Consider the following 12,096-nt stretch of genomic DNA (forward strand, 5'->3'; position numbering starts at 1 on the left):
GCATTCCCTTACTATCTCACTAGAAAGATAATTAATCATCAATAGTTCAAACTCTTTCTCATTGACTTCATCAAGGTTACTGATTCCCAAACTTTCCCACAATAATCCCTTTAGTGAGTTCTTCTTCCTCCTAACTCTAAATTGTAGTAATTTCCAGGTTCCTAACACTGTGAAACTTCACTTCCAACACGCTGACTCCTTCAAATGTATCTATATACTAAAAGCATCCAGGCATGAATCTCCATTTAACATGACATAAACCCCATCCTAAACCCCATTCCCATCAATTAGAGTAGCAGGCTGGATCTAGCCACAAGGGTAGTCATTAGAGCCCATATAAGCCCAACATACACCTTCTGCACGATGCTCAGCGCACTCACACTACAGGGCTTTGCCCAGACAGGGAGATCTGCTCTGTGTTGCATGCTAAGCAACAGGAGCAGCAACCTGCCCCTTGAGTGATACCAACAGCCCTTTCCAAAGATGTAGAGGGTGATCTAGTTCCTGATCCACAATTAACCACAGGAAAGAAGAGTTCCAAGGGATCTCTTGACTGCCTTCCTGTAAGATGTCACCCAACATCTACACAGCAAAAGTCAGTCACTCAGACAGAAGGAAGACAGCGAAGCACAAGGTCAGCAAATAACGAGAGGAGAGCCAGAGACCGTCCTGTCTGTCCCGGGAGCCTCCCACAACCCGTGCAGCACACACTCAGGGGCCAGCCGCACTTGAACTCACAGCAGTTGTGACAGCTGGCACAAGACCTGTGCAAGCTGGAGTCAGGCCAAACTGCAGCCTGGAGATGGGAGGTAGGCATGGAGACAAGGAGCTACTGCCAACGGATTCGCTGGAAGGCTGAGAGTCGATGTTTTTGAGAGTGAAGCATTTGGTGAGTTGACCACAAGCTCCAGGGAAAGGCTGTGCCTCCAAGGGGAGCCCAAACTGGACTTGACGGATTTAAATGAAAAGGAGGACACAAAGTTTGGTGGGTAGAAAAGAAGGTTGGAGCTAGGAGTAGCTGGAGGAGTGCAGGTGAAAATGATTAAAAGGTGTTACACCAAAATTCTCAAAAAGTAAACAATCAAGTATTATTTACTAAACATTCCTAGGTTTCATATAAAAACTCAAGTGTACAGATTTAAACTCAAATGATACAAATTATAAAACTCTCTCGTCTGAGGGCAGGTAAAATGGCTGACTAACTGAAGGCATTCGCTGCACATGTGTGCATGCACAATAATATAATGAATAAATTTCCCTTTAAAAAGTATGCATGAGTCTATGGTCAACATTATCCTTGACAATGCAAAACTCAACACTCCATTCCTGGGGGTGACCATGGCAGAAGCATGTCCCCTCCATTTGGGGGGCTCATAATGCTTTGCCTGGGCTTTTTAAAAAAATACATATATACCTTACAGGTCTTTTGTTTATACATTGTGGCTTCCAGTTCTGTGTTTTTATGGGATTTCTGTTCGGGTGAATATGTGTGCTTCTGGATCTATATGTGTTCCTTGTGCTTTTTCTTTGGCTCCTTTTTTTCTGTTTGTTTGTTTTGTCCAATTCTGTGTGTTTGTTTTTAATTTTATCTTTTCTAGATGCCAGTTTTCTAATGAGAGAGAACAAGAACAGGTAAGGGTGTAGAAAGAGGAGGCAGGGGGAGGATCTGAGAGGAGCTGGGGGAAAGGAACCATAATCAGAATATAGTGTATGAAAAAAAAAACATGTTCAATAAAAAACAACTAAGCTAGATCTACCACAAGACCCAGCTACCCCCACTCTGGTTATACATGCAGAAGAAAGGAAACCAGCATTCTAAAGACACCTACCCGCACACCATGGTTGGGAAAACACTGCTCACAATAGCTAAAATATGGAATGAGTCGAGGTCTCTCTTCAACTGACGAATGGAAACAAACCATGACATCACACACACGGAGTGAGGAATATTATTGACATAAAGAAATTTAAATCTCATCTCACTCAGATGAGTGGAAGTGGGGACCTTACTTCCATTAACAACATCAACAATAACAATAATTCCAATGATAATAATAAGCCAAGCCCATTCAGACAAGTACCATGTATTCTCTGTCATATGTGGAAGCCAGAAAGGTAAACCCGAATCTAGAGCAGTGGTGGCTAGGAGCTGGGGAGAGCTAAAAAGAATGGATAAAGGGAAGCGGGAGTTGTTCAATGCACATGATATACAGAGGTTGAAATACCACACTAGGCCATGTTAGTGTATACAACTAATAAATGTTCATCAGAATTAATTGTAAAGTGCAGACATCTAGTCGCCTCCCCTTCAGCTCCGATACTGTGGTGTACAAGGTGCTCCAAGATCTTTAACCTCAAGGTTGTTTTTGAATCCCTCATGCAATAGCCCATTGTTCGCATCTGAGAGCCTATGGGTGCTGCCTCATTTCCCCGACCCACTCCTCCTCCTGGGTTGATCTGTGTGCCATCTGCTTTTGGAGTCTCCTCTCACCATTTTCCTACCATCTTTCTGTATGGTGGTTCCCACAGTCTCCTCCACTGTTCAGGATCTGTGAGACAACGTTCCCAACCTTTCGGGATGCCTTGCCCCTCGACCTGCCTTTTCTTTTCCATCTCAGACTTCTGATGTCTTCAGAACTGGTTTAATCATACTTTCAGATAAGTGATTTCAGGGTTCCAGTCTTCCAGGGCAGTCACTGGATTCAGTGTGCTTTCCTAGCAGTTTACACAGGGGATTTGGATTTGGGATCTGTTTGACCAACAGCACTGTAGATTAGAAGGCCTTTCTCTTTCTTCCCAACAGCGGCACCTTCTGCATATTTTTTAAATAATGAATCTAAGTTGCTTGTGATAAACACAAACCTGCAACTCCAACACTTAAGAGTGGAGGCAGGGGCAGTGGTGGCGCACGCCTTTAATCCCAGCACTCAGGAGGCAGAGCCAGGCGGATCTCTGTGAGTTCGAGGCCAGCCTGGGCTACCAAATGAGTTCCAGGAAAGGCTCAAAGCTACACAGGGAAACCCTGTCTCAAAAAACCAAAAAAAAAAAAAAAAGAGTGGAGGCAGGAGGATTGCGATTTTACCACCAGCCTAGGCTCCTTCATGATACCTTGCTATTGTCACCACAGGCAGAAGGAAGTGAGGTTGGGGGTGGGGACAGGGAGAGGTCAAGTAATATAATATTTTAATTAGAAATAAGTTTAAAATGCAAAAACCAACTTCTAAAGGTAACATATCATGTGAATCCATACATGTGTAGGAACATATATAATCTCTATATAAATGTTTGCGTAACTATTTCTAAATTTAAAACTATAGGTATATAAGGGAGAAAACACCACTATACACACATATAAAAAAGCCCCGAACACAGCATTAGTCTAAACTTACCTTTATTAAAGAGTAATCCAGTTGCAATGTTCCTAACTTGCTATGCGAATAGGCCATAAAACGTGGATGCAAAAATGACCTATTTCAATCAAAATAATGGCATTTCATTATAATATATATCATTAATAACAATGTATAGGTTTAATAGCTCATTAACAACAACTTTCAGAATAATGAAACTACAGTGGAAATTTTACAAATCCAAGTATCTGAAAACTAAATAGAACTGTCTTCTCATTATCTAGCTTATGTTCTAATGGTATATTAGATATGTAAAAACTTAAAGATAATCATTAGAACTAAAACCAGGGACCAGCATAGGGCTATGACGAATTTTATATAGTGAACTGGTGCTCACAACCACATCTTCTCATCTCCGTTTTAGTTTGTGTTAACCACAAATAAATCTCATGGTATGATAACTTTAGTATTTGCTAATGAGTAGAATGGGTGGATTATAAATCAGCAACAGATGGTTTTCATAAAATTACAAACCATCTCAGCATCCTTAATACCTATTTCTATTGCATCTTCTTAGAACTGTTTAGTTCCATGCTCCATTTTTAAACTATTGTTTGTTTCCTGGAGGTTTAGCATTTTGCTTGCTTATTTGTTCTAGTTCTTATATATCCTAGTTGCTAATCTTCAGATAGACAGCTGTTAAATATGTATTTCCCATTCTGCAGGCTTCCTCTTACTGCAGTGACAGTGTTCTTCATTGTACAGAAACTTTAGGTTCACGAAGTCCCATTCATTAACTGTTGGTTTTAATGCTTCCAACTACTGACACCCTTTTTTTGTGCCAATGAACTCGTTCTTACATTGAAGTCTTAAAGCCATTTGAAGTTGAATTTCCTGTGGGCTGAGAAATAGTGCTCTGGTTTCATTCTTCTACATGTAGTCATGCAATTTGACCAGCCACATTTTTTAAAGATAATGTCTCTTCTCCAAAGTGTATTTTTGGTCTCTTTGTCATAGATCAGGTAGCTTTAGGAGTATGGACTTATGTCAGGGTCCTCGCCAGACAAACATAACAGACATCTACAGAACACTCCACCCAGACACTAAAGAATATACATTCTTCTAAGCAGCCAATAGAACTTTCTCCAAAATTGACCACACTGTAGAACACAAAGCCAGTTTTAACAAATAGAGGAAAATGGAGATGATGTCATCAGCAACAGAAACTAGAGAAACACACAAACTCGTGGAAACTATACAATGGACTACTGAACCGTTGAGTCAAGGAAGAAATCAAGAAGGAAGTCTAAGGTTCCTAAAAGTAGTAAATGAAAATGAAAACACCACATTCTAAAGTCTATGGAGCACAGAGGCAGGCAAGTATGTTTATAGCACTAAGGGCCTGCATTGAGAAATGTGAGAGATCCTTCATAATAGAATGATTACACCTCAAGGCCTTGGAAATATTAGAATAAGCAATACCCCCAAACCAAGTGGGAAAAAAATAATCAAAATCAGGGTTGAAATTAATGAACTAGAAATGAAAAAAAATACAAAAAATTAATGAAAGGAAGAATTGGTTCTTTGAAAAGATTAACAAGATTGATAAACCTTTGGCCAATTTAACCTAAATAAATAAAGTATCCAGATAATAAAATTAAAGATGAAGTGGGAGATATTATAACACTGGGAAATTCAGAGAATCATAACAACACACTTTAAAAAATCTAAATTAGAAGTACCTTGCTAACCAATTGTGCCCTTGGAGCTTCAATAGCAAAAAATATTTGCATTTCTGGATATATACAGCCTGCCAAAGCTAATCCCATAACATTCAATGAGATAGAAATAGTAATTAAAAATCTCCAAAAGTTTAAAAACAAAAACAAAAACAAAAACCTGGAGCCAAATGGATTCAGTGTAAAATTCTTCCAGACCTTAAAACAAAAAACAACAACAACAAAAAAAAAACCTAATCCGATGCTCCTCAAATGACTTCATAAGGTAGAAATTGACGGGACACTTGTGAATTATTTTTATGAAATCAGTACTAATACCCTACTATCAAAACGGACAAAAGATCCAACACAAAAAGAAAATTATGGGCCTTTCTCTGATGAAACTGGATGCAAAAATTCTCAGTAAAATACTTGGAAACCCAATTCAAGAAAACATCACAAGAGCAGCCACTATGACCAAGCTGGCTTTTATCACAGAGATCCTAGGATCAGTCAACATACATCAATTCATAGACATAAACTACCACATGAACAGACCTAAATCATCTTATTAAACATAAGAAGGCCTTTAATAAAATGCAACCTCTCTTCATGATGAAAGTTCTGGGGACTCTAGGGATACAGGAGACATATCTCTACACAATAAAGACAATTGACAGCAAGACCAGAGCAACATCTTGCTCAATGGAGAAAAACTCAAAACATTTCCACTAAAAGCAGGTGTAAGACAAGGATGTTGACTCTCTCCATCAGTGTTCAATATAGTGTTTGTATTCCTAGCTAGAGAATTAAGACTACTGAATGAGATGAAGGGGGTGAAAATTAGAAAGGAAGACGTCAAAGCAGCTTTATTTTCAGATGCTATAATCGTACACATAAAAGACCCAAAAGGATTCCACCAGAAAACCTCCACAGCTGGTAAACAGAGTTATCATTTAGCAGGATACAAAATCCACACACACACACACACACACACACACACACACACACACACACACACACCAAAAAAAATGAACAAACAAAAAACAGTAGCCTTCCTATAAACAAACAGCACCAAGAATAAATTGGGGAAACAAGACCATTGACAATAGCCTCAAAAAAAAAATCTTTGAATAAATCTAACCAAAGAAGTGAAAAGCTTGTACAATGGAAATTTAAGACATTGATGAAAAAATTTAAAATAATATCAGAAAATAGAAAGACCTTCCATGCTCATGGATTGGTAGGATCAATATACTGAAAATGATCACCTACCAAAAGAAATTTACAGATGCAATATATTTCAACACAATTTTTCACTGAAATTGAAAAACACAATCTTAAATTTTATATGGAAAGTCAAAGACCCAGGATAGCCAAAACAATCCTGAACAATTAGAAATCAAACAAACAAAACCCTGCTGAAGGTATCACCCTCCCAGACTCTAAGTGACACTACAGAGCTATAGTAATAAAAACAGTATGGCACTAGCATAAAAACAGACACAAGAGCCCTTTACAACCTCTGCGGCGTCACTCAGCTTCTCTTTGGCCAAAGTAAGTGTCATAGTCACAAATGAGCCTATTTGAGCATGGCAAGATTCTAATTGTTAATATGATTTCCGGAATCCATCAAGACAATCTCTGTAAAGGACCTTATCACCTATTACACTCTATACTAAAAATCGTATATGGAATAATGTTATGAGACATACACCCACACGAAGAAAGTGCATCCTGCACACTGTCAAACAAGGACAGACAGTTACAAAACAACGTACACATTTGTGTGTGGGAAAAAAAAAAAAAAACCTTTTTATACGTTTCCGTAAGTTCTATATAAAGACAAAATATAGACAATGATGGAAGGTTGTATACAAGGTTAATGCCACCGGCGTCCTCACAGAATAAAGGGAGAAAGGAGGGAAGTCAAAACTATATATTGGAGCGAAATGGGAGAAACACAATTGTGGGTTGGCAATACCATTTGAGCATAACAGAATGTATAATCAAGAAACAGCAGCACTTGAGCAGAGAACATAAGGTAGAAAGGGGGAGGGGGCTGGAGCTGGGGCTGGAGCAGTGGGGGGAGGGAGCTGGAGCAGTGAGGGGGGGGAGAGCTAGCACTGGAGCAGTGAGGGATATGCACCCTAGATCTTCACTATGTACAGCTGTAGAGGAGCATGCTGCTTTACTCCTGTGCAGCGCATGACCACACAATTGATGTCAGCTCACTGTTTTTGATGACTCAAGTTTTCATTCTCTCTAAGCCATAGCCTAGGCATGTTTTGCCTATGTTTGCAATGTAAGCCGCACTTTAGTATTTACAAGGTCTACCTGATTTCCTAGGCTGGGCTATTTTTCTGGCCTGGTCTCCAAATTTCTAAGGCATGTGTAGTGTACTCAGTAAGATGCTTGAAATCCCAAAACTATGCAAAACAATGTATGCAGGTACAAAATCACACATGGGCAGGTAACAACTATGGCTTTCATGACTGTGTGCATGGTTTTGCTTTAAGGACTTCGGTAATTTTCATTTATCAGAATGTGTCTTAAGACATCATTAACTTAGAACATAGATTATTGGATTTAAAATCTCAGTTCCGCGTGAATATTAAAGAAGATAGAGCATGCCAAGTAAACGGGGTGTCTTTGCTCAGCTTAGGGAGTGGTTGAAGAAGGGCAGCTGGAGACAGCTGTTTGACAGAGTGAACTCTTACTGACTTACTGTTTTTCAAGATGGAATGTGTATGTTTTCCCCTCAATTCTGACCAAGTAAGTGACCTGCGGCAAAGTGTCCAGAGAGAGAGAGAGAGAGAAAGCCATTATTAGAAATGCCACCTCCTTCAAAGTAACAAGCTATGATTTATGTAGGTACATGTTTTATAGGACCAGACATTAGAGCCTGTATATCCCAAAATTGAAATGATCCATAATATAGTCTCTACTGTTTCTCATGCTTCTTTCTTACACATAGATACCCTTTCCAATTCATGCTTTATTCCCCGCTTCCAAATTCCCTCCTCATTTTGTTATGAATTAGCAAAATAACACACAAAAGACCCCAAACTTTAAGCTATATTTTCTCACCCATCACTGCTATCACCTCTACTGTTACCTTTATTACTGTCATCACTGGACCTAAAGGGGGAACCAATGAAACACAAATGTCTTCTACTACAAATTGACACCAGGACCATAGACACTCGAAAGAAGGCATGAAATATACCCACATTGTAAATGGTGGCAGCCATTATGCGCAAGATTGATATACACAGTTAACTATACAGGGTGTTTTCATTCCTATAAACTGAAAGATAAACAATTGGAAAATGCATTTTATAATGTCTGTTTCTATAGCCTGAGAAAATAAAATGTTATGGAGAGACCTTATAGTGAAACCCACAGACAGGTGCAAATGAGACACGTGTGTGCTACAGAGTAATTAGAAGAGAAAATATGCATACATCTTTTTCAAAAATCAACTTAAAAACCTAAAGAAAAGGTGGGGGCCACAGGGAGCTGTGAGGGAGTGGGGTTGGACATGATCAAGATATATCATATACATTTATGGACTTTTCAAAGACTAAATAAAGATATCATTTAAATGCTAGTTCATGGTTTGGAATGTGAAATTTTATTGAATACTATCTATGAAATTTTATTGACTTGCATATTGAATACTGCCTATTGTCAAATTCTAAGAGGCTAGTTATAAAACTAGGCAAGATGACATTCATGTTATATATTAAATTAAAATATCTGTTTAAGAATAGAAAAGGAGAAAGATTGTAATAAGATTTGAAGACACTATGAAATGATGCTGATTAAATCAGTGTATTAACTTTGTAGAAAACAATTGTCTGACTTGGAAAGCACTGAAAACATTCTGATCTACTTTGCTAAAAAATTTTAACTGCTTCCCCATTGGTCCTGTGGAAACGACTCTGGGAAAATGCAAGGCTATCTGCTGGTCAGAAGTTTTATACATATACCAGGTAACAATGTAGAAGTAGAAAAACAATATTGCCACATACAGTCATAAAAATATATGTGACTAAATATTCAATGGGTTAAAATTAGTACCTCAGACTTATATGGATGGACGATCATTTTATACACCTCTCTGCATTGTTTAAAATAATTTTATAATTTTTATACTTTACTGTTTCGATTTCCAAAGGATTTACATACGTGTGCATTTACAGGCCTGGAGACTTTTATGCTGCCAGTTTAAAAATCATGATACAGGGTAAAATTTAGTGTAGTCTCACGTGTAAGAACATATAATTAGTGTGTGTGTTTTCTCTGAGTTCAGTAAGCCGTATACGGCAGCGTGGGGACCGGAAGTTAGAGCACTTGAGTCTCACATAGAACAGTTGGGCACTGTTCATACACTACTTGGAAAATCAAAGAAAATGGAGACATTTGCCCTCCCTCGGATCACCAGTCTTTATCTCACTAAATCAGGCATAACCAGGATTTGAAAGAGGCTGTAGAGGAATTTACTGATGTGGGCCAGAAGTGGGATACAAATAAACGCCCGTCATTTTCCAAAAATCCGGTTTCTTAATGACGTGCATGTCTGCTACCTTGGCATCGTTGATGCTGCTCTCGATTTTCTGTGGCACTATGGTCTGCAGAAGTGGTGTTTCAGAGTCTGCAGAGAGGGACACAGGAAGTACAGCAGTGAGCACCGTCTTGGCTAAGCTCTTCTCTAGCCAAGGGAACACAGGGGACATGTGGGGCCCTCTCTCTATCTCGCTCCCTCCCTCTCCGGAACCACCTTCCTCTCCCCGCACTTGGCGAATGCTCTCCTCATTGCGGAAAGTCAGCAAATGAGGGTCAATGGTCTTTGGGCTGAGTCAGAGTCCTCCAACCATCAGGCAGAGATGGACCCCTAGACCCTGGACACTGGGTGGGCTCTGGGCACCTTCACTAGCCTTGTTCTGAACTTCAAGAGCAAAGGGGGTGAAGCCCGCAAGGCGGGTGGCCTGTTGACAAGTGGTCCCCTGCCCAGCAGTATCTTCACTTACCCTGGCCCGCAGTGATCAGTTGGCCCAGGCATGAGAGGACCAGGAACAAAGGCAGCATGGTGTGGCTGCTGGCTTTGCCACAGTGACGGCAGCGGTTGGTGTAACGGTGGTAGCTCGCGGCCCCTGCGGCCCTGCGGCCCCTGCACCTGGGCTCTTGGGAAGCAGGAGAGGCAGAGCCCAGCAGGAACAGGAAGTCCCAGCAGGGTGGCCCCTGCCCGGCTCTGTACCTCAGGGACCAGAGCCCAGAGGAGTCAGCGCTTTCCCTGCAGAGGCCCGAGGATGCCCAGGAACCACCCACATGAGTGCCAGACTCAGGAGGAGCTATGTACCCTCCTAACACATGAGGAGTGTCTCCAACCACCTAGTAGCATTTTTTTTTTTCTGAGTACACCTTGGCTTGCATGTCTTTGCATGCAATATTTGCATGGGAAGTGAAAATGAATACCTTTCCCGTTTTGTAAAAGGAAACAGAAAATACACAATTAAATTTAAATTTTTTTCTGCAATAATTCTTACTAAACATCTAAACAGCTTAAGAAATAGCTGCAGTAGCTAACTACAACAAGAAAAATTGAGCCTCTCTTTTGTTTACTGAAGAATTTGCTCTGGTTGCATTATATAATTTATTTTAATAGTTCAGTATTTCATAAGGCCAGATGCTTTTCATATACTGAAAAAAATCACCTAATGATTGACAGCAAATAATATATAGGGGTTTTTATTTTGTTGCTCCTAAAATGCACGACTTCCTGACTGGTACCTTCATACATTTTTGAAATTTAAAACAGGTCATGAAAGTTATGACTAGCATTAATTATTCATGATTTTATCATAGTCTATGACGGTTAACAAGGTAACCCAAATCAGAATCATATGTTTATTGCTTAACATTGTTATCGTTTTCACCTGATTAGCACAGATGCAGGTCAAGGTATCTGACTGTAAACATTAAAATAATTTCAATTTAACTCAATCTTGAACTTTTTGAAGGCCAATAAGCAATAGGCATGGAGTGTCAAATATGATTGATACTGTATTTGTGTCTGAGTCAGGTCCAAACAGGAAGGCAGATGTGTGTAAGAGATGTCATATTTAGAAATTATAAGTGAGTCAGTAGTAAGACATACAAAGTTTTGTGTGAATGCATGGAGATAGCTTCTTTTTTGTTCCTACATCGCTCAACAGTAGCTACTGAAAGGATGTCATATTTATGATGGGGCATAACTGGATTAGTAAATGACTTCTTCCAAGGGTTTTACTAGTGCTACATTTGTATCTCAAAAAATAATCTGTAATAATCTGGACATGAGGTCAGTCATGAAGACTGGAAGTGGTAAGTCCACTTAGAAGAACGATGCACAGTGAGACCACAGATGTCAACCCATGAGGAGGACTCTGCACAATCAGACCACAGATATCAACCCATGAGGAGGACTCTGCACAATCAGACCACAGATGTCAACCCATGAGGAGGACTCTGGACAATCAGACCACAGATGTCAACCCATGAGGAGGACTCTGCACAGTCAGACCGCAGATGTCAACCCATGAGAAGAAAAAATGGTGAAAGATACTGTTACCTTTGTAAATAAAACTTTTGCAGAGAAAAACCAAATAAATCTCTCATTTATCCTTCAAAGTCCCCTCTTAATAAAATTTGTGTTTCTTTTTATACTTATTAGATATGCATTCAAGGAGGTTATGGCAGACTAATGATGAAGAGAAATCCCATCCCTTTATAGCCATACAGATGCAATCAATTTCATAGGTAGTCACCATATTTATTAAAGGGTGAATTTGTGTTTCTTAGAGATGACCACAAAGATGTACTCAAACCCAGAAACCAAGACCACCTTGCTGAGAAGACAGGTGAATTTGTGTTTCTTAGAGATGACCACAAATATGTACTCAAACCCAGAAACCAAGACCACCTCGATGAGAAGACAGGGATTAAAGACCTGGCAGTACTTTCCTGACTGGGCTGTCTCCGCC

At 39.7% G+C, this 12,096-nt stretch overlaps 1 protein-coding gene across 1 annotated transcript in view; it reads right to left on the reverse strand.

The window, feature by feature from the left end:
* The window catches only part of LOC128119456 (A disintegrin and metallopeptidase domain 3-like), a 46,111-nt gene extending 36,301 nt beyond the window's left edge, over positions 1 to 9,810 (reverse strand). The window contains exons 1-3 of the mRNA XM_052752843.1: positions 9,661 to 9,810; positions 7,797 to 7,852; positions 3,390 to 3,468 (exon numbers count right to left, since the gene is read on the reverse strand). Of these exons, the coding sequence (XP_052608803.1) occupies positions 3,390 to 3,468; positions 7,797 to 7,852; positions 9,661 to 9,810 (285 nt within the window). The remainder of the gene's footprint in view (positions 1 to 3,389; positions 3,469 to 7,796; positions 7,853 to 9,660) is intronic.
* Between the last annotated feature and the right edge of the window lie 2,286 nt (positions 9,811 to 12,096).

Source organism: Peromyscus californicus, unplaced genomic scaffold (assembly GCF_007827085.1).
Source record: "Peromyscus californicus insignis strain IS unplaced genomic scaffold, ASM782708v3 Scaffold_23__1_contigs__length_62951481, whole genome shotgun sequence".
NCBI lineage: Eukaryota > Metazoa > Chordata > Mammalia > Rodentia > Cricetidae > Peromyscus > Peromyscus californicus.